This window comes from Falco naumanni, chromosome 3, assembly GCF_017639655.2.
Source record: "Falco naumanni isolate bFalNau1 chromosome 3, bFalNau1.pat, whole genome shotgun sequence".
In the NCBI taxonomy this organism is placed as follows: Eukaryota; Metazoa; Chordata; class Aves; order Falconiformes; family Falconidae; genus Falco; species Falco naumanni.
Genome location: NC_054056.1, coordinates 92,555,449 through 92,578,954, shown reverse-complemented (window position 1 = coordinate 92,578,954; position 23,506 = coordinate 92,555,449). Strand labels below are relative to the sequence as shown.

The 23,506-nt window shown below is 39.6% G+C and overlaps 1 protein-coding gene across 2 annotated transcripts; it reads right to left on the bottom strand.

The window, feature by feature from the left end:
* Positions 1–192: 192 nt before the first annotated feature.
* On the bottom strand, positions 193–23,433 carry POP1 (POP1 homolog, ribonuclease P/MRP subunit). 2 transcript variants are annotated; one of them, XM_040587218.1, is made up of 15 exons: positions 23,095–23,433; positions 20,192–20,374; positions 19,138–19,313; positions 17,957–18,205; positions 17,294–17,381; positions 16,828–17,003; positions 15,943–16,193; positions 15,716–15,809; positions 14,806–14,917; positions 13,709–13,828; positions 6,555–6,670; positions 4,992–5,183; positions 3,938–4,092; positions 2,766–3,104; positions 193–1,956 (listed from the first exon to the last, which is right to left on the bottom strand). In XM_040587218.1, the coding sequence occupies exons 1-15, from the start codon at positions 23,216–23,218 to the stop codon at positions 1,299–1,301; spliced, it is 3,033 nt and encodes a 1,010-aa protein (XP_040443152.1). In that variant the 5' UTR covers positions 23,219–23,433; the 3' UTR covers positions 193–1,298. The 2 variants fall into 2 exon arrangements, with proteins under 2 accessions (XP_040443152.1, XP_040443153.1); XM_040587219.1 differs by having other exon boundaries at positions 15,943–16,160.
* Positions 23,434–23,506: the final 73 nt, after the last annotated feature.

Below are 23,506 nucleotides of genomic sequence, written 5' to 3'. Positions count from 1 at the left end.
GGGGTAAGATATTTTAAATCCTTCCTCCAAGCAAACAACTTCAACCAATGTGAACCTATTAACCTAAAACATTTTCAAACGAAACTGTGAATGAGGGAATTAATTTGCAGACTGATACTTCGGAAGACAAAGCCATTAACTAATCCATATTAAATGTCTTAAAGAATCAAACTTAGCCAGTAGACTCCTGAATCAAGAATAGATTACATTTTATTTGTACACGATAATTTCAGGGTAATTTTACCAACTGGCATATATTTGTATTACACTGCTACTGAACTACTGTTTATCACTGTAAATTCGTTTTCAAGCTGCTTAACTCAAGAATGGCTAGAAGCTTAAGGCTACCATTAAAAAAAAACCCAAACACCACCAAAACCGACCAGGCAACCCACACTGCCCCAGTCAAATCAAACACTTTTCTCCCTTCACCTCTCTAGCATACTTTACAAGTTTTATGGCTGTTTGAACAACATCCATAAACCATACTGCAACATGAAGAAACCTTCAATCCTAGCACATTCCATACAGAAATAATCTCATTTTTAAGAAACCAAAATATCCCCTATTATTAACAAAAAATGTATGCTGACCCACCAGCAGCAAATTGCATCTGAAAGGATTATTACCTTTCAAAAATATTTTTCTCTCTCAGACTACAGAGAGAGATTGCTATACTTTCCAATTTAAGAGCTCCAGTTGCTATAATTCAAGATTATGTAGCTGGGCTATATTTTATTTGCATTTCATTTAAGCACAGAGATGCTCCACCACAGTAAATACCCTTCTGCTTTCTGTGCTAGTTTCTCTACTTAGCTCTGTTCCACTGCAGCCACACATATTCAGACACGAAGAATCGTGAGAAGCCAATTGCCATATACACGGGTCCAGATCACATGCGGTTACCTATGTGTGAAAGTGCACTGGAAAGTTTACAATCCATCTGACCAAAAGATTTCTGAAAGGACAATACAAAAATTTCTGTGTATTGTTACAGCATCCACTGCTCTGAGGTGAAAAATTGACCATATACTTCTTTACAGATACAGCAGACCCTGGTAATGGATGCGTTACTGTTAGAGATCCTTAGCAATGCAGACATCAAAAGTAATACTAGGTCTGTTTATGCATTAGTTATTTTCATGAATAATGCTACAAAGCTTTTTAATTATTTCATAATCCTCAAGATGTTGTTTGGGCTCAGAACCACCTCAAATTTGAGACATATCAGAAAGGCCACGGAAGACAAAACAGGCATTCTTTGGTATTTTTGGTGTTCTACTGTGCTGCAATGATATTTAAACCTCAATATTAAGTCTTGCAAACCTGTACTGTAAAGATGCTGGAGTTCTTAACAAAACAAGTCCTTTTTTATCTGCTGGCTGCCTGTGTAACATATAAATCAACCCTGTCAAACTAACAAACCCCAGTGCTTCTCCACAGCCCGCAGCCAAGGAAAAATCCCCTCGAGTGACATATCCCAAGAGAGTTCTGGAGCAGTGGGAAGTAACATCTGGAAGAGCACCTGACCAAAGACCAAGAATGAGGTCTTCATGCTCCTCAGTTGTTTCTTTATCTGGAACATTCAGAGGGTCACCTTCTAGAGCCTTCCTGTTATCCTTTTTCTTCTTCTTCTCCTCTTTTAATTTCTGTACCTTGTGCTTGAATATGTCACAATGTTTGGGTTCCTGAGGACCACAGAAGAGTTTGTCTTTGCTTAGATGCAGCAAGTCATCTTCTGTTGGGATGCAAATCATGGCATGTAATTCAGGGTTCCCCTTTCTCAAGAGAGACAAGGTGACCCATACGAGAGCCCTTGGATAGCTCATCAAGATTGGCATAAAGACATCTTCAGTCATTTCCTTCTGTCCCAGTCGAGAAACAAGGCGGACACGCCGATCTTTTCCAGCAGTGGGATAGCACCAGGCTGATAACTGCATTAGTAGTTTTTCGCTCCTATTAAAAATTTTTACAAATAAACATCAAGGATAGTTATTAACAAGTAGTACAACAGAAATCCAGCATCCCACATATTTACAAGAACACAGTTAAAAAAAGCCCTAGGGGTTTTTGTAACCTTCCAAGCCAGTATTTGTATCACTTGTAGCACAAAAAGCACACAGGCGAGTGCAATTCATGTACAAGGCTATTTCTTCAGAAGGAGGTATTACTTGTTATAAACCCCCCAAATTTGTTGAATCACAAATGCTCTAAAACCTTCAGTGTCATTAATGCAGCCCAGAACTGCCAATGTTTTCTTCCTCTGACAACAACACAAAAATGAAAGACTGCATTCAAGCACTTAACAAACACTGTTGCTGCCCTCATGTGTTGCACTGGAATGCAGAGGATTCTCTATTTTCTTTATAGACCTTATTAAGCAGTGCAAGAACCACCTGTGATATTGTATTAGAAAAGAGAATGCAAGCTGATTTACACAGCAACAGTTTTAAAATCACAAACATGAGCTTCTAAAAGCTCCATCCACTTGGAAGCAAACAAAGTATATGTCAACTCCAAAACCACACTGAACTCAAATGCATTACATTTAAGATATTTACTTCATCTAGTCACAAAGTTTGCTGGGAAAACGCAGTAGAAGCACTTCCACTCAACAGCAAAATCTGATCTGTTTATTCTCCTCACTGTACTTGGATCAAATAGTTCTCTCATCCTAATAATCAAGGCCGAGCTCTTGCCTTCCCCAATTCAGTAACTCCCAATAAAGAAGTAACACCTCACATGCACGCATCGCTTTGACATACCTGAGAACAATGAAGTCACTTGTCATAGTTTCATCTCTCTCACCAAAGTTTTGGGTGCCTGTAACATCCTCTGTCTTTAGCACCCCTTCGGAGCTTGTTACTTCCATAGTCTCTACCTCACCAGTCTCAGGGGATGCTTCTTTGAGTACTTCTGCTTCGGGGTCACAAAAGCTATGCCCTTCAGTTGCACAGCGCTCAGGGTGTGGGGAAGAAGGATGTAAAAGTTCTCCTGAAGCTTTCATTCTTCCTTCCCAGTTCTTTGTCAGCTGCCCCCAAGGACAGAAGAAAGGGGACAGAGTGCCCAGCTTGACATAATTTACCCTTTTTGCCGGTGGACGTCTAAACGATAAATCAAGTAGGTAAGAATATTTGTTTCATGGGCCTTTATTCAGTCCTTAGCATTTCAAAAGGTGGTCTGCTTTGTCCTGCTGGTCTAATAATGTTTTCTGTTTTCAAAACCAAGTACTTAGAACAGAAAGTTAACTGTGCATTCCCTTTGTAATGTCATCAAACAAGAAGTTTAGTTATTCTTCTAGACAACACTGCTCTATTCCCCGAGTACCATATCCTTTCAGCCATGCTGGGTATTTCTATCAACTGTGACTGCCACCACCACCTTTTCCTCTGAACTTCTCCTACGCGCCCCTCCTAGCAGGAAGGGGAACCAACACCAGCTGGTGCAGAGGACACTTCCAGCTACTACATGCTCATGGTTAAGAGTTCTGTGTTTATTGCAGTGAAAATGAAGGCAAACTTCAGAATACCCGGTATTTAAAAGCTGGACACTGAAATATACCTCTTTGTTCACTTTATTCTTTAACATTTAGGACACACTTTGATATTCTGCCTCTGCCTTCTCCTACTTCTTCCCTCACTTACTGCTAGGGGAGCTTGAAATAGCTTTATTTTATTTTCATATACGCTTGTTATAGCCTCATAACTGAGCATACCTCTGGGAATAGGTTTTAGTTAATTTCTATGCCTTATTTAGCAGAGCTTTTCTGTTAAATATATCTAGGATTCTTTTCTTTTTTATACACTAGGATTTAAAAAACTAGTGAAAGATCTCAATAAAGTCCAAGTCTAAAGAAACACAACAGGTAATTAAGGGAGTATTTTAAGCAGTACCCATTTTTTTTCTTTTTTGTAATCAATTTTTAAGTTAACATTACCGTTTGAATTTTTCAAGAAGACTGGTTTCCAGTTCTTTGGCAAACTGCATTCCTGCCTGGCAGTCTGGGAAATCATTTGGAGTGTGAGGTATTCTTTGATATTCAGAATGCTTTAAAGCCTCTTGCAAGCCACCAACTCGTACACCTCGATATATCTGTTATAAAAACCAAAACCCAAAAAAGCAGTGTTTGTACTGATTCCGGGTTCCTAACTGAAACAAAACATTAATGCTCCAGAAGCTACTGCCTTAGAAAATGGAAATCTGTCACTTTAGCTTTCATAACAATTACCTTAAGTATGGTTTTCAGAGTTCTAGATGCTCCTTTCAACAAAAATGTTAGTCATGCTCTTATATTTAATTCTGAAAAACCATCAACAGAACTGAAAAGAATTTCACAGGCTCTGTTCTCGTACATTGCCAAGAATGCCGTATTACTTCAAGGAAGTCACTGCCCAATTTATTTTAACTGTATATTAGGTATCACTGCAATTAATCCCCCTGCACACTCAAAAGCATAAATTTAAACTGCAAAAAAACATTAAAACTGCCATCTAAACATCCACAGCCAGATGCTCCAAACAGCACCGGAGGAACGTTCAAGCCTAACTCAAACTTTGTGTTTCAAGCTTTCTCCCAAACCAGAAGCTATCAATTTGTTGACAGAGTGGTGGAGATAGCCAAGCTTGAAATGGATTACCAGCAGGCACCAAATGGTTTCTCTTTAGAGGCATGTGCCTGTAGAAACACAAAACCAAAGAGCTATAGCATCAGTTTTCTCTCCTTACTCCCCACTCTGATTTCATGCTTTAGACTGCCCTGTGGGCACAGTTACACCCAACAGAAGACAGGGAAAGCTATTATCTATTTTTAAGATTTTAAGACCGAGCCTCTGTCATCAACCAGTTCATACACCCTCTTCTAAAGTGAGATTTTGATCTTATAATTGCGCATTGGTTACACAATGTGAAGTACACTCTCTAAGAGCTATTATTTTGAACCAAATTATATGATTTGTCATATTTATTTGCAATGTGCAATGAAAAAAAACTTACAAAAGGAATCCAGAAAGCCATGCCCCAGCCCTTTGGGAGATAGATATCCCAGCCACTCCCCCATCCTGGTCGATCTTCTCCAGCCATTTTCCCTGGCTGCTGCACCAACAGTATAGGAATCTTAGATTCAGAAGGACCCAAATCAAGGTGTGATCCAGGTACCAGTAATTGAGCTCTCATATGGTTTAAATCCTGAGAAGGAGGAGACATTTCCCATAAGTTAGTAATCATTTCTCCCTCTTCCAGATACTATTCCAAGATACAGAGAAGAGGTAAGCTTATAAGTAGGAAAAATATACTAGTAACATGCTACATGTTTGAAATGACCTTCATCAAGACATGAAAAATGTGTTGGTTTGTTGTTTGTTTGTTTTTTTTTTAAAAAAAAAAGGGTATTAAGCACCCTTTTTCTCCCCTTCTTACTTGCACAGACCTTGACGGAGAGCAGGTACTGAAATTCAGAGCAAAAATATACAGCACAGATGAAGGAGGAAAAACAAGTATCGCAACTTGATATTTAGAGATTTGTGCACAAAGACTAGACCGAACAGGTGCTTTCAGACAGTCTGTCAATACATGGAGAAAATCTGAACTACATCCAGGGAGATGAGAAGAACATTTGGTCACAAAACAGTTTCATATAAAGCATGCTGGCTCCAAGGCTTTGTCAATCACCACTTGTTTTATCTCATTGTACCGCATTAAGAATACATTTATAAAAAAATAGACCACCAGACTGCCTCTTTACACATCCCTTCTGCATCAGGTGTTTCATAAGGTAAACATTACCTTTCATGACAGCACGAAGAACACTGTCATAGACAAAAACTGCACTAGCGTACTACTTTATACATACTCTGCCTTTTTTACACTACATCAGCCTGTTTGAAAGAGCACAAAACTAATTTTCATAAAGAATAATTAGAGAGAAGTTTCTGCTATAAAAATATTTTCTCTTTTTTATTACAATAGTGCTGAAAGTTTATCATCTCTTGCAACTAAATCATCTTTTTACCCATGCATTTTATGGGTTGCTCCTCCATTGTCAACAGAAATGTCAAGATAGGAGATTTCAAACCTGTAACAGCACATTTAAAGCTCCCTACAAATTACAGGTTATTGCTCAGAACACCCACAACAGAGTGTGCTGCAGTTCAGAATCAGAGGGATTTATTCCCTTCCAACTTCTGTGATTCTTTTGTCAGAATTATCCTGGCTATGACTGAGGAGTGAATGGCCACAGCCTCTCTGTGCCACTTCATCCCTTTTACCTGCTGCACGAGTCAAGGGGATGTAGGAAATCCAACTCCAAACCCTTCTGACAAATAAACATACAGCTATTTAGTCCCGTAGACAATCCAAAAAAGTTTTCTTTTAATTGAATCATGAAGAATAGTTGTGCAAGAACATTACACAAAGGCTACAGAATAACAACTCAGCAGCTGGATACTATGACATTAGGAAACTACTGCTTTTGGATTTATACAAGTTTCAAGAGTCCTGTTCTATGGACTCTATGGACCATTAGCCATTTCCTTCATGGCAATCTACCTTCTTAGTTACCTGCTCTGAGATTTTATTTTCAGTGACGTTCTTACAGATGTCCTGGTCCCAGATAAAGCTGTGAGCACAGTCTACAGGTACACCCTCCAGGTACAGCTGCCTAACTTTATCATTATCTACAAAAGAAGAGAACCTTCAAACAAAATTCAAATATTTTTTGTGTCTTCAGAATCAAATTACCAAACCCACTCCATTACCGTAAGTACAATAAGCAGACAACTAAGGAAACAGACTATTAAAAGCTTAACAAGCATCACTGCTTCTGGAGTATTTTGCTATCACGTTTTCCAAATACAAAATATGAAAGACTTAGTGTTAGAAGCATTGACATGGTGTTCTCTTACAGACATTTCTTATTACAAATAACATCACGTTTGGCAATGTAAATTACATCTTTAGCAAGCCACCTTTAATATTCTGGCATTTGACCTTTCAGGCAGAGCACACAGCTCAACAGGTTTGGTAAAAATCAGAAAGAGCAGCATTAGACTGATATATTTCAGGCTTTGTAAGTAAACTTGTAAGAGAAGCAAGGATGACCTTTATGAAATGTACATACAGGAAATATTTTTATGGATATGACTAGCATGCAACTACTCATTTAGCACTAGCTTCCCACTCTAGATCTTTCCAGGCTCTGTGCTTCAAGGAAGGGACTATTCTTTGCTTATGTCTACACAAACCAACAGTTGCGTGCATTACTGAAGATAAGTAACACTTTAACACTGATTGTTGAAGTATGAAATAAATCTCTCTCATCTTCAGTTTGCAATCTAACCAAAGCAGAGAAAATGTATACCTGCCTTTGGTGATCTATCGATTAAAAGCCTTCTGTGTACAGTATGTAATGCATGCCGATCCATATTTTAAGTGAAATAATTCTTACTAATAAACAATACAGTGAACTGATTAATAGTTCTGCGATTAAAACTTACAGGGACTGCTGTTAATTCTGTGATCTATAAGTCTTACATATTAAAGGAACATAATGTGTTGGGTTTTGTTTTTTAAATCACTTCATCTATCAAAAGAAGATTCAGCTGATTTTTCCAGTTAACGTTGACAAAGACTTTAAGCACAGAAGATAGGAATTATTCAGTAGTACTAACAATACAATAGGTACTGCTGAATATAATTGCAATAATTATTCATTTAAAAGCTATAATCTTCAATATGTCCCCATTACTAAGAGTTGCAAAATACTTCAAAAGAAATCTTAAATACAGCAGCACTCCCGACAGTTTGACAGTGCTATTAAGCTGATACTTGCTATACATTCTTGCTGATGAGTTACATTTACATGAGAGGGAGAAAAACTATAAAGAAATTACCAGATTAGGGTGGCATAAAAACTATAAAGAAATTACCAGATTAGGGTGGCATTCCTTTAAATCAAGAACAATATAACTAAAAAGGAAATCCTTGCCAATTCCCTGCCAATTCAGCTAGAAGAATTCCTTCTCAGACCAAAGATTTAGGACAGGAACCCAAGCAAGAAACTAAGAGCTCAACACTCCTAGAGGCAAAGCACATTCTATCTGGAGATACAGCAAGTATCAATGCCTCAAAAGCAGGAGGAAAAAAAGACAGCAACAAAACCATGTAGTGGTGGTGGTGAATTCCTTCCTGACTCTTACAGATAACCAAGGCAGAAGGGCACATATTTACAAGCAAACATAAGGTTAAGGAAAGTGACTTTTCCATCTTCTGTACAGAAAGCATTTGTGAACACCAGAATCCCTTTATGTTAAAGTACTTAAATGTTCTAATTCCTTCAATGGTAAATTATTCACTGTAACTTTCTCTGATTGTTTTTTTACCACTTCTTTCTATTACCACAGTTCAGATTGTCCTTGTCATATTCTTGGAGTTTTTTTACAATTTCTATATTCTATAATGGCATTAATATTTTTTTTTCCTCCACTTTAGAATGCCCTTTTAAGTCAGCCTCTTTCCATCACCACAGTACATCCAATATCCCCCTCACTACCCTAAAATATACTTCTCTCACTTGGCATGTTCTTTCTCCTTGATCCTCACTGAACTTGGAGAATTAAATTTCTCTACTAAGCACACTATAACTCAACTCATAATCCCATATCTTCATACCAGTTCTCTTATTTCTTACCTCTCTTCTGTTTTCTTCAGCCCACCAAGATTGCTGGGGAAATAACCCTACTGATGAATAAGTTGCTGATGATAGCAGATGTTAGAGGTAGTATAGGAAATAGGGAGTTGGATTACTAAGCACACAAAGCTCAGGGACAATCAGCACATTACCTATTTCTACTGGTGTTAATGGCTGGTGCTTAGATAATACAAGCAGCTAGAGGAAAGTTTTGTTCCATTTCAAGCTGTTCTGATTTGTGTAGCTGATTATCTTAACAGTCTTAGAAGACAGGCCTAAGAGCTAATAGTTCTTCTATTTGAAATTTTTCCCTCCCTCTGTGAGGGCATAGCAGAAAAACTAGAAATGTAAGCACTGCTCGTTCAGACCCGTATGTGTGTAGTGGCGCGTGGTACCAGGACAACTGATGCAAGAGGTGTGTTCACAGGCAAGGATTCAGGCTGCGTGTCTGCAGAAGGAACTTGAGCTCACTTATCTTTCATGACACATTCTCCTTCTATGTTTCTCATACACTGATTGTTTAAAAGCTCCACCATATTCCATGTTGAGTAGTTTTTAAAGCAGTGGAATTTGCATTCTCCCATAGAAGACAGGAAAAGCACATCAAAATGTTGAAAGTGTACTTTAAAATGGAGGAAAGAATAGAACTAATTTGCAGTCATGCAAGCACTGACTGCTTCTTGGGAGTCTTTACTTCCAGAAGGCATAAACCTGCTGAGAAGGCAGTGAAAAGTAATTTATTCACAAACTTTCTATCCCCCAGCCTGAAGAAATGAGGACAGTTCTTTGATTAAATCCCATCAGCACATGTCTGTAACACATGGCTTGTACACATGCATATATGCATTCAGAGTGAGAGTAACTGGAAGAGGCTGATATTACATTTCATTTGTTAGTATGTTACAGGGAAAAAAACTACACAGGCATATCTTAGAACAGCATTTGGAAAAAAAGAAGGGATAAGGACAGATGCGTACCATTTCACACATTGCATGTATGACAATCCACAAGCAAAGACGTGGCTGTAACTTACCTAAACTATTCACTCATTTGACAAACATGCATCTTTAAGTTAGTAAAGATTTCCTAAAAAAATCAGTTAGCTTTCATACAACATTAAAGAACAAGAGAGGCTAAAGCACATATAGAATCTACTAACATACACAGTGCCATTTCAATCTTACTAATACTAATCCTAGTAGTATTTGAATGTCTAGGAAGCAAAAAGGTAGAAAAAGTGTGGGAAAACAGCAAAAGTTCCTTTTTATTGCTCAGTCAACACGTCATTAAGGCAAATGAATGATTACTAACATTTCTTAAATAAAGATCATCTCACCGTATGACGACATCTGAGTAATGTTATATCAAAACCAAGGCTCAGAAAGTTTTTGTAGTTCTATGGCTTGTAAAAAGATTTATTCTTACAGAAGGGGCAAATTAATACCACACAAATGGAATTACAGATCTTAGAGAAGTGTTCTTATTGGGTGGGTGTTACTGTGGAAATCTTGGTAATACTATTGCTGTAGTGATGTATACTATATGCCATGATTAAATTCCTTCCTTTTTTGGTTAAACAAATGGCCCTTCACAAAACCGAAGGACAGTCTCCATTCCTGGGTTACCCTTGACAAACGAACCAGTAAAATGAGAGGACAGAACTGATTGGAAAAATGCTGGCTAAAATACTAAATCAAACCAGATTAATCTTTGGGAACACGTTGCTTCTGATCAGATTCTTGTTGGCTATGTCAGTAATCTGTCTTCAAATGTGGCCAATAACAGCTCCAGGGGAAGCATACAACGCTAGAATCAGCATGTAGCATTGCGTTTCCTCACTCTGCCAGTTCCTAGCCACTTGTGGCTTACAGACTTCTTCAGAGGTGATTCTTTTGCACTGAGCAGCCTTCAAAATGTTCTTCAGATATTTAACTGATTTTTTTTAACTCCTGCAAGCCTTCCAGGCAATCAAGGAGGCTTATAGGAAAAAGCAATAAATCGAAGTGGTGTATAGAGGCAGTAAAATATGCAACAAGACCCCACACTCCAAGATTACAAACTAAGCTGACAGAATACAGGAAGACCTTATAATGGGTCCTGAAACAGCAAATAGTGGAAAGAAAGTATAATGCTTGCATAAAGAGAACAGATTAGACATAAAATGCATTCTGCACAATAACTCGTTGTGTCTAGGCTTCCTTTTATTTACACATATGGAATTTTACTTTTTCTTTCAAAACCACTGATAATTAAATGCACTTGAATGTTTTCCCCAACTAGAAAATTATAAAAGCATCTGAGCTTAATAATCTAACATGGGTTGAATTTCTAGAAGTATTTAAAAAAAAAGTAACTTCTCTGCTTTTAACTACTTGAGCAAGGTGGCCTATTAAGGCAGAGATACAGCACAGGCAGTAGCTGTCACAGTCAACTATAAAATCAGGTTAAGAACAACAGTCTTTGGAGAGTAACAATAGCCTCCTGTCCTGGTTTCAGCTGGGACAGAGTTAATTTTCTTCTCAGTAGCTGGTGCCGTGCTGTGTTTGGGATTTGGTGGGAATACAATGCTGATGGCACACTGATGGTTTTGGTTGTTGCTGGGCGATGTTTATATTAAGTCAAGGACTTTTCAGTTTCTGAGGCCCAGCCAGTGAGAAGGCTGGAATGGCACAAGAAATTAGGAGGACAGAACCAGGACAGCTGACTAAACTAGTCAAAGGGATATTCCATACCATATGTCATGCTGAGTATATATAAGCTAGGGGAAGAAGGAAGTAGGGGACGTTCAGAGTGATGGCGTTTGTCTGCCCGAGTAACTGTTATGCGTGATAGAGCCCTGCTCTCCTGGGGATGGCTGAACACCTGCCTGCCCATGGCAAGTGGTGAATGCATTCCTTGTTTTGCTTTGCTTGCGTGTGCGGCTTTTGCTTTACCTATTAAACTGTCTTTATCTCAACCCACCCATTTTCTCACTTTTACTCTTCCAATCCTCTCTCCCACCCCACCATGGGGGGAGTGAGCAAGCAGCTGCATGGTGCTTAGTCGCCAGCCAGAGTTAAACCATGACACCTCCCTTTCCAACTAACACCTAAGAATACTCAACAATGGAGACAGGAATGTGTCAGACCTCAGCCTTGAGTTCCTCAGGTTGGAGAGATGAGCTACCAAGTCACAGGATTCCCCCACTGCACTTGTAATGAGTATGCAGGAGATTGTGAATGATCCTGTAACTCTTCCTACACAGCATTAGGAAGTCACTCAAGTGGGCAAAGTAGAAAACAGCAGCCCTGCTGAACCATTAGTCCCTCCTGTTCTCTCTTTAACTGCTTCTACTCCCTTACCATGATGTCCTTTTGATTTTCTACTAGAAGACAGATGTATTCTCTGTCTTCTTTCGTCTTTCTGCCTACTCAACTTGTTTAGTACTGTTGTAACATCAAGTTCTTTAGCAGAACCTAAATTAGAAGGTATCACAGTTTACCTTTTCTTGCTAGCTGAGCAAGAACCTTCTCTCTCTCCTGAATAAAAGTCAGAGAGGACACACAGAGTTTTAATTTCATGATGAAAACAAAAAAAAAAATAATCCAACGCTCAGAAACGAACCAGAAAGCAACACCAGCTGTTCTGAAAGTTTGTGGTTTAGATTTTTGCAAGTGAAGGGTAACACCAAGCAGAAAGACCTCAAAAGGCCATTTCTAGCCAGCAAAAGGAACACAGGCATAGGTATTTTCTTCCCCTTGACTTCCTCTCTTACATCATTACCTCTTCACCATGGCCCTCTTTCCTGAGGGATAACCAGCTCTGGCAGTGGGAGAGAAACTACTATGAGACATTTCAATGCCTCGATGCCTTCCACTGATCTTGTTTTCTTGAACACATCTTCACAGACATGACAAGCAGAATGAAGGGAGCTGAATTACTTCTTGTAGTTGCTAAGTCCTCTACCAACTCAAACCCGTATCTGTAAACAAGTGCTACATAGCTCACCTTACTTCTCAGCAGAAAGGAACCAAAGTAGAGGTCATGTATGCTGCAGCACTTCCAACAGGAACATTAATGATGATAAAGTTAGCTGAGCAGAACTAATTTACAGGAGAGAAAGGCTGTCTAGATACAGAGGGTAGATAGGAGAACGTAAGAAAATCCAAGTAACACAGAGTTGTGCAGAGCTGAAAGACAGTAACTGAAATAGGTGTTCAACATGACTTAAGCAAAAAGGTAAGACTAGATTATTCTAGTGTCTTGCAAACACACTATCAAGGAAATGAAGTATTTTCAAGTGTCTGGAACCTTCAACTTGTCCTATTTGCTACTGTTTGCTAACTGGCTATTATGTTTCTCGTATTAGGTGAAGCAGTCTGTGTCCAGTCAACCTAACTGCGTACAGTGCTGTGTAGGCGCTTCCAAACCCTACTGCATATATACTGCATATACTCTTGCATATTTTTCAAGGACATTCACATCCAACTGATTTTGAATTTTGCACTGAAACGTTGTCTAAGTCAGCACTGAAATGAAAGTTTCAGAAGTCATGCATTTTTCATTCTTAACATAACCAGCATCTTGGCCACCTGAAACGCTAATCTTGAGATGGTATTTTTTTCCAGTGGAACCGCAACTTTCATCCTTGTATGGCTATAAACCAGGAACAGCATCAGGAAGCCTGAACACCAAACAGAAACTTACGAAGTAGCTTTTAGCACCTGGTTGGCCTTGCCAGGATTCGAACCTGGATCATCTGTATGGTCAGACAGAGGCTTCCACTGAGCACAAGACCAGCTTTGGTGCATGTCCCTCCCTCAAAATTGCAGTTCTAAAACCTATGCAACTTTTAAGCTGTTTCTGTTCTGCCAGGGGCTGTGGAAAGGGGAAGGAAACATTCTGAAAGCAAACTGTAGAGGAAAACAGCAAGACACAATCAGGAGATGACAGTAAATGGAAAAAAAAAAAAAAAAGTGTTGAGAGCAACTGCATCTCTTGCCTTTGGCAGTTCCAGGAGAAGCATAATATAAGCAAGGCATTTTACCTTGATATTTTTCAAAGTCTGGCACAGCTTTTGTCTTCTTTTTTGGCAAATTGACTCGAGGATCTCCAACAGTGAGGCCCAGTATTGTACCTGGTGGCATTTCTGATGGTGAACTTATCCCTTTAAAAATACACAGATGAACATTGCCATGAAACTACCAATTAAGTTGTGATCTTTTCTGCACCATTTTGTGCATTTTTGCCTGCAGGATGTGATACCACTATAAGCCAGAGAAGCAATCCAGAGTACTCAAATTAATGTGCTTTGAAAACTCACCAATGCTTGTTAAGTGTCCAATAACAAAAGACAACAATAGCAGTGTAAGACTTAGTTTGCAATTACATTTGTGCTTAGCATAGAAGGGAGATCACTCTCACAACTTACATACTCAATTAATTCTTTGCATTTGGTAAATATCTTAAAGAGCCATCTCTTAAAGAACAACCAACCTTTGTCTTACAGTTGTCTTCTAAAGAAATGAAATTGAAAAACGTTTTTGAAGTTTTACCTCATCTCTACTTAACTGCCTCACATTGGATAGCTCAAGTATAGTGTGAGATCTACCAAAGCCAGCTCCTTACCCGCTTCAGCGCTAGAAAGTGAGAAGATGTTGTTAACTTTAGGGTATTTTACAACTCAGCCAAATAAACAACTATTTATCAGAAACAAAAATATAAAGCAAGGTGTAACACTTTTACTTTGGGTAGGAGCCTACCATTTTATCTGTGGAGGTATGGTACAACTTATTGCCTTAATTTGGTGTGTACGGGGGGAGAGAGTGTGAGTGTATCTCAGACTGTATCCCTCCAGCAATCTCAAATCTAAGTTCATGAAGATAAGAAACAAGATTCAGTTTATACATTGAGAGTTTGGACTATACAGAGGATTAAAATTCCCTTTAAAAAACTTAATGTAACACCTCCTGAGTCTTTGATGTGCCACAGTAATTACCTAAGCACATGCTCAACGGCATCACTCTCTTGATCAAGAAAAAAATAAGCATTTCCAAACTGAAGTCAACTTATTAGTATGCCAGTTTTGACTACTAGAGTTTAAGAGTTTCCCTTTCCTCCCATAGCACCCATATGCCCAAATACCTTCTAATAGCTCAAAGATAGCACTTTGACATTGATGAAGCGATACTTTTTCAGAGTCCTTGCAGTTTTCTACCCACCAGTTATTCAGTCCTGTCTCTGAATCTGCCATCTCCTGGAAAACAACACAACTAATTAAACTCAAGTGGTTATTCAGTATTTGCTACCAGTATGAATTCACTCTTATTTTGCCTTAACCACTATGTTTGCTTTCTTCCTCTTCAAGTTTCAAACCAAAATTTTTTTCCTGATGCGGTCTATTCCTATACTCCACTTTACAGTAATCCCCAATAAGCTGTTCAGTTTAACCTGTGTTCCAAAAATTAACAAAGCAATCCACAATGCTTCCTAATTCTGTCATTAATTATTTCCTACAAAAAGCCAGAGATTTCATGGCCTCGTCATCTTTGGTGCAAGTAACAAAAAAAACAACCCTTAAAATCACAGTGATGCTACCTGTCAAGAGATGGACAAAATACTAAATCCTGGAGAAACTGCACATTTGACTGAAAACGCAGAAGTTTTCTATACCTTACATGTCTCATCCTTTAGCTCTAGGTGCTCTAGCCCTTTGCTTAGAGATATGACCTATGGTTTGTCAAAGAGAATATAAATTATTCTGGACCTCTCAGCAGAATACGTCACTACAGCACAAACTACACAGCCCTACTCAACAGCACCATTGTTTCTATTTTCTTCCTATCCTGGCTTAAAATCCAGATAGGGGTTCTTCCTGAGATTAGCATTAGTCAAGAGGTTCAATATAGAGAAGCTAACAGAGTAGAAATACATAGGTTAGACTTTATAATAAGGAAGGCCAGATAGTTTATAACTCCTTCTAGCAACAAAAAGCTTGCACATTCTAGAAACCTTATCAAAATTACAGTAATATCCAAACTGCCAATTTCCTTACTGTTTGGAGAGAAGCAGCTTTCAAGGTCTCTGTAAGGACAGAGTGTGATAATGGGCCAATCAGCCGATATCTGAGAATCTCCATGGTTCTGTCACTGAAACAGAAGAAAATTTCAGGTGAATTTGCAATCATACAACATACAATATTTTTCCCCAGTACTGCTAAGCGAGAATTCAGCTATATTAAGTGGTTAAGGGTCATGGTTTCTGACTCTGCTATAAACAAACCTGATCACAATGCCAGTAGTCTGTGAGATCCAAGAGTAGGACTGGAATGCATCTCTAGTGCCATCACCAATTATTTTTTTCACTGGCACAGCTTTTTCTCCTTCTTTATCTTCCATCTTCCTTTTCTTGCCAAGGCTTGGAACAATATCCGTTTGTTTTTGCTCTTGAATTGATGTTGTAACAGGCTCAGGAATATAGATTTCCTCAAGTTCTGAACACTGAAATATTGTTTTTAACTCTCTCAATATGTCCTTAAGAAACATGAAAAGTTTGGATTACGATAATAAGCAGTGCATTGCAAAGCTTAAATACAGTTTTAAGAATTACACTCTACTATTTTATTTTCCTATATGAATTTAAGGGAATAAACTTCATTCTGCTGGAGTCCAGGGCTGGCTAGCAAGAGCTGAAAGTAATACTGAATGTTGCTAAGAATTTATTCTCGCTCAAATTAATGTAAGAAAAATTGCTACTACCCAAAATTTTACTTTTTTTTTTTTATTTTTATATTTTTAAAGTTCATAGCTAAGTACCAGATCAGGATTATCTGTGATGAGACTAAACTTAACCTGTTGGGTGTGCCAGTAGGAAGGATGCGAATCAAGCAACAACATATTACAAATGTATCCTTAAGCAAGTGACACTAGAAAACATTTAACAAGCTCAAACACTAAAAAAATCTCAGAGGCATGCACCTTCTGTACAAGCTTTATAAAAACAAGCTGTAGAATATAAATATTGTTAGAGTGGAAACAGTCTTCCAACTTCCAGTTCCTAAAGCCATATATCATACCCAGCTCTTCCACACTTTTCAGAAGGTATCTTCAGTATTATGTATTGTACGTTTTTAAAGAAATCAGAGTTAAACTATACAGAAAAAAATACCTGTTTGAGAGCTGGATGTACCCAGATCCACAACTGCCTGTTTTCAGACCCATCCCTGGGTTTCCAAATGAATGTAACAGGACCAAGCATACCCTCAGGATAACGATCTGCTTGGTAAAGATTCAGGGAACCCTCAAATCTTCCAGATAGACAACTAGCCTCTTCAAATGTTAATCCTAAAGAAGAAGATACTTATTGAAAAACAAAAAAATCTCCTGCTTAAAAGAAAAAAAAAAATTAATTCTGCTAATCCTGTATCACAATTAGTTTATTAACAAGCAACTGAAAATCAGAATGTCTGGTCCTAGTATGAGACATTTTAGTTATGTTTTTCAACGAAAAACCACAGCCCAGTATCAACTGTTACTACTATTGAGATTGGCTGGGTATTAAAAAAAGGAAAAAGATGGGTCATCCTTTAGTCTATTCAGTATCTTAACTTAATTTTGAACTACATAAATCTTACCTGTCTCAATGCTACATATTCGAGCAAGAGGCTTCAGAAGCTCATTCTCTTTACCAGTCAACTCCAGGCAACAATAATATGATAGGTCCTGAAACAACAGGATAGCGGTAAAATGAGAATAACTCTTGAAAGTGACCCTGGCAAGGAAGGACCAGACAGAGCTTCACAATTTACCCCAAAATACTCATTTTTTATTCACTAAAATTCATCTCAAAGAGAAATGAGTTTTCTTTTTTAACTTAAAATCTCTAGTTATAGAAGAGCTGTCAGGCATTCCTCTCATTTGACAGCCAACCTGCCTCTCAAACCAACAGACCAAGAAGGACATGGAACAAAGCCCCTGTCTTCACTAGCATCCTGCTCATGAAGACGATGCAGGCATTCTCTTCACCTCTTAGCTCTTGAGAAGACTGAAACTGTTGTGTATTTCAGTCATAGTTACCATAAAACTCTTTTAATGGTTCATCTCCTTCCCTCTGATACTCACCACCCTTCATCACAATTATGAAATCACTCCTTTCGTACTTAGCAGTTACTAACAGCTGACACAAAAGTACTTCAAAGAGACGGAAATATTCCTTATAACTGAATAGTTGATTACTGCACCTTGGCAAAATAACAAAGGAAACTGATGTAAAAATAACAAAGAAAATAGACTGGTACCTGAAGAAGGCAGTGTTTTGCCATGGCGCGGTAACAAGCCCTGTAGCTCTTCTCCGTAGGGCTATTTCCCAAACAGTATCCCCATTTCTTTGCCATATGAAATCTCTTTGCATGCCAAATATGGGTCTCCAGCCAAATATTCTTTCTTTGCCTGCGATTAAACTCTGCTACCAAATTTATGTGGCGCCTTCTAGCTTTGCGGCATTTAGTCTTTGACTGTTCTTTTTTCTGATGTACAGCTTTCTCTGCCTGTTTTTAAAAGAGAGGATATCGAAGTAAACCTCAAAAGGACAAACTTCTGTAGAAGAAAAATGCTGACATATATAAGCATACAGGAAGCACTAGCATTAAGTTATACTGTATTCTGATGTTAGTTCTCCATAATTCTTGAGGCTAACTAACATTCTGGAACTTTATACACAAGCCCCATCCACACAAGTGCATCAAGGTTTTACTGGAACCCATAGGTAAACCAAAATCCCCACACATTCAGAAACCTACTAGTGAACAGTAAGATCTGCTGCTTCCTGTGTGAAGGTTTTGCCCAACTTCAATATATCCACATGATCAAATGAATATGACATTAGGAACACCACGAGATTTGAGCTGGTACAGAAGCAGTATGGACTCTCAGACTGTCGGGTAGGACTCTAAGGGTTCTACAACATGTAGAAAGCGAACAAGAAAGGACTGTGGTGATGTCTTGACCAAATTCTTGATAAATACCTAGTTAAGGTCTGAATTATTATGGGTGAGTGCATGGCTAGAGAGGAAGGATCAACAGTCTCAACGTTTGATTCGTCTTTTTGTGAAGAGAAGTGGTAGAAATAAACAGGGACTATAAAACATAAAAAAATTCTTAGGGTGTCCTTTGTAAGCTCACCAAGGAAGAGCTGACAATAAACCCCTCCTGCAGTGGACCCTTTTATCATCACTACTCTAATAACTTCTTAAGACATCCAATAATCACAAATCCAAGTGTTAGTGACATCTACTTGAGCTACCATCTAAAACTGAGGTGTTCCTGCATTTTGAATCCAAATGTCAGTCAAAGTTTGAGAACCTTTAGGGAAGTTTTGCAGATAAACTCAGGTCTGAACATTAATAAATGTACAGCTGAACACTATGCCTTAGCTATGCTCACTATATAGTTTATCAAATACTATAAAACGCACTTATACCTCTTTCCTGGCAATCTCTTGGAGCCGTCTGGGTAGGCGTTTAATATTGTGACTCATAGCTCGCCTTCGCATGTGCCTAGGTAGAGTCTGGAAAACTAGAGAGTTTGAAGACTTCTGTGCAACTGCTTTCAACATGGCATTGATCTCAGCAGCACGAGCTTGAGCAAAGGTAGAAACTGGAATGAAAAGAACTGCATTAGAGCATGATAAACGGCAAAAATCAAAGGGGAACACTGCACGTAAATTACTGAATTCCAGTAGAGTATTCCTAGTACATTGGTCTCATAAGTTTTTGAGATAAAAGCAAATACTGTATACTATTATTAAAGAAAATTCAATTATTTAGATATTCTGAAGCTTACAGATATGGTGAAGCAAATACTTATACATGAATGAATTCAAAAGCCATGATATAACCAACAATTTACGCAAATAATGCAAAATTAATGCAAAAAAAACTATTAGCATTAAGTACTTCTTGATGAAATTAAGCAGCGATCTTTTCAGATGGTATTCAGAGAGCTGAAAAAAAATCTGCATGGAAAAAAAGGGAAGCAGTAATCATATTACAGACTGTTTTAAAATGATCAAATAAAATCCAGAGGTTGATCTTGTTTTCTGCTTATGGAAGCGTATCTACTATCACAGTAACACCACACTTTGGAAAGCTAATCTGCTCTCCTAAATAAATGTTCTGTTAGATGAAAAGTTGTCTTTAGCTCACATCACGGGGAAAAACAGTTTCACTAGCTGTATTAAAAGCAGATGGCTGTCAGTTCTCATTTTGCTGGCAAAGAGAAACCAAAATGCACATTCCTCATTACAATTAAATACAACTTTTCAACCCAGAGGTCTGAAAGGACTCATTAAACAACAGCTGGTCATTCATTCCAGTATACAACTACTACTAAATTTTGGAGAAAATGACGAAAAACAGAAGAACATAGCATCAGTTCTAATTTTTGCTCCTGAACAAAAACAAAGACAGACAGCAAACAATCACCTGCAAGTTGCCCAGGACATAAAAATCATGACCTTTTTCTTATATACTAACCTGTTATGTATTTTGGCATTTCCTCAGAAATACTCTGACGTCCTCCTTGCCATCCCCCTCTTCCTCTGCCTCTCTCTCCTCTGTTTTGTCCTTTTGCAAAATATTGGTCTTTCCTGTAAGAAGGCCCAGATGACTGATTCAAAAATTTCTGCTGATGATACTGCTGCTCTGAACAAACATCTCCTGCAGGGTTTAGAGATAAAAAGAGTTAATAGAAATGCAAAGCAGTCTGAGTAACTGATAACTAACCACAGTTTTTCCTCGTAAGATTGCATTGCACATTCCTCCTCTTTTATATATATATACCTATATATAGGCCTGCAAAAGTAATCAGAAGAATTAAGTTCTTTTTTATATGAAGAAATAAAATTTTTGCACTGTCCTGCAGCAAGCCTACAGTAGACTAAATAACTTTTGTACATTCTGAAAATGGTATCCAATCCAGACTTTGTCTTCAATACTCCATCAGATCCAACAGGAAAGATCTGACTAAAATCTTTGTCTATGCAATAAATAAATAAATAAATAAAGTCTATGCAATATCAGTAGTGATTTTTACTACTGTCTAGTCAGAATTTTAGCACTAAACAAGAAAAGTTTGTATTTTTCCCTCTTGCCCCTTGATTTTTTCCCCCTAAGCAAATGTGTTCTTGTCTCACTTACATGTATTTCTGTTACAGCAATAAATAAGGTAAGCATGATACATGTATGTTGGTGCAGTAAGTTACTTTTCTGGTACAAGCATTTAAATCAATATTGAAATTAAATAAAGTCTACAGTAAGCTTCCTAAGGTATAGGAATACTTTTCAAGAGTGATAAGCACCTAACAATACTTCAAGTTTAAGAGGGCCTACAACTCCATACTTAAAGATCTGTTTATATTCAACCTATTCAGTTCAGTCTTCCTTAGGGTTTCTAGTACAACTTCAGATACAGTTCTCAGGCAGCTCCTGCTGGACAACCGGACTAGAAAGGGCCCAGCCAGCCACTCCCACCACTCCACCTGCATCATCATGAGTGCTTGAGGGAACATGAGGCCATACAGTTCAGGGAGCTTCTCTAGTGAAAATCAACCTGTGTGTCCAGAGAAGTGGGGCAACAGATTTAAAAAAAATCAGTTTTCAGGTTGATGAGCTTCTTAAACAAGCCTACCCCATTGTCCCAAAAATGCTACCATTGGCATGAGGAACAGCCAGGAGCAGATCTACCTCCTGCAGCATCAATTGATGTGAATTTAAAACGGCAAAGAACTTCCTTTTTCCATTTCAAATAAGCATAAAGCTTAAGTTTTATGTTCAGCAGCAATGCTGTTGCAGCCTTGACGCAACCACACATCATGCAGAACTGCACTAATTCAGATGAAAAAATAGTTTTTACATGGAATAACTCTCTGATCTGGGTTCTCCACATGGCTGAGAGAAGCGCTGTCCAGACAGCGAGGTAAAGGTGAGAAGGAAATAGCTGGGAGAGAGGGATGGATGCTGCCTCAGTAAGCAAATCTGTAGACCTACAGCCCAACTCAATTGTGCAAGGGTAACTGGACAGCAATTAACTCATACCACAAACACACTCTTTCACTATCAAGTTTGCCTAAGAATGGAGGAGCTAAACATTTTAATCAGAAGATGGAAGAGTTTCAAAAGACAGTGACTGACTTAATACCTAAAGAAAAATTAAATTATTTCAGGTACTATGTAAATCCATTGTTTTCTAACTCCTATTTATACTTTTTTTCTTTCCTATGAAACAGCCCTATAAAACCGAGATACCAACTAACACTACAAAAGAATGTTATATGGATGAAAATGCATGCTATTTAACAGGACAGAAAAGCATAACCATGTAATCTTAGAAGTTCCTTGTTACAAATAAAGGTAGAAAAAATGTGTTTAATCTGGAAGTACTCTGGTAATGATATTCCAAAATCTTCAGACAGGGCTGTCTATAATTTGCTACGTCATTCTGTCTGCCTAGGAACTCTTCAATCACCTAAACACACAGTGACACTTAAGCATTTTTTTGTTCAACCACAAAGATGCAATTTGTCAGCTTCTGAAGGCCTCACAGTAACAGGCCCTGCTCTTATGTATGCTTTTATTTTCCCCCCAGAAATAACATAGGTAACAAAATAAAAAAATGAAACTGGGGAGAGGCTGGAGGGTGTGAAATCAAAGTCCGCCTGTAGCACACAAGATGCAGGTCAATGAAAAAAGCATCTGGCATACAGGTTGACGGATTCTTTCAGTCTTAAAGGTCACCTGCGTACAAAATGCTCCAGCAATGACCTAGCAACACTGCCATTTTAGGGGAACGCCTTGCTGCCTCCTGCCAATACTCTCCTATAGATACAGAAGCCACAAGCCCCAGAAGGCAAATTGGCTGGGCATGCTGATCGGATGGAAAACCAGCACATTTATCATAGGGCCAGCAGGCTAAACCAGCTCCTCCTGGGGCTCCTAGGTCTGACCGAAAGAGAAGAGAGATCACTGGATGTGGTAAAACGCCTAAATTAATTTTAAGACTAGAAACCCCAGCGGGTGGGTAGGGATTTGTCGTGTAATCAAAGGGGTGATTGCAGAGAAGCGCACGCTGACGAGATGCAGGGCAGAACCAGGGCTAAAGCACCCAACGGCTGGGGACGAGGCCCCGGGGCTGAGGAGACAGGGACACCCACCCCGAGGGGAAGGGGGGATGGCACCCAGCCCGGGGGGGGGACGGGGGGGACGGGGGGGGGGACCCAGTCCCGGGGGGGGGACGGGACGGGGACCCAGCCCCGGGGGGGGGGGGGGGACACGACCCAGCCCCGGGGAGGGGGGGGGGGGACCCAGCCCCGGGGGGGTGCACCCTCTCGGCTGTCACCCACCCCGTCCCTGGGTAGGGGGAACCCCCTCCCCAGCCGTACCTGGAGGTGGGCAGGCTCTGCCCCCGCCGCCGCCGGGGAAGGGCCCCGGCTCTGCGGGAAGGGTGACGCTGGCCGGCTGATTCCTCATCTTCTTGGCCCGCTTCTTCTCCCGCGCCCCAGACATCTCCGGCAGGGCCCGGGGGGCGCGGGGAGAGGAGGCTCACAGCAACCCGTCCCTAGGCGGGCCTGAGCGCGCCCGGCGAGGGCTGCCAAGCCTCTCCGCAGCGGAGGAGAGCCGGGGAAAGGCTGGCGGTGCAGCCGCGGCCAAAGCGGGAACGGGAGCGGACCCCGGCCCCGCAGCCACCCGCGGCGCGGCCCCCACCGGCTACACGCGGCCGCCCGAAACCCCGCAGCGCGCATGCGCACGGCGCAGCGCCGCACACGCCCACCCCGCCGCCCCCGAGGGACTACA

Excerpts from the sequence above, each read along its gene's own strand:
- POP1 (XM_040587218.1), bottom strand. The coding sequence starts at position 23,218 with ATGTCTGGGGCGCGGGAGAAGAAGCGGGCCAAGAAGATGAGGAATCAG. Across the intron at positions 18,206-19,137 it reads AAGAGATTGCCAGGAAAGAG|GCAGAGAAAGCTGTACATCA; the intron begins GTATAAGTGCGT and ends TTTTAAAAACAG. Across the intron at positions 16,194-16,827 it reads TACATCCAGCTCTCAAACAG|GACATATTGAGAGAGTTAAA; the intron begins GTATTTTTTTCT and ends ATGTTTCTTAAG.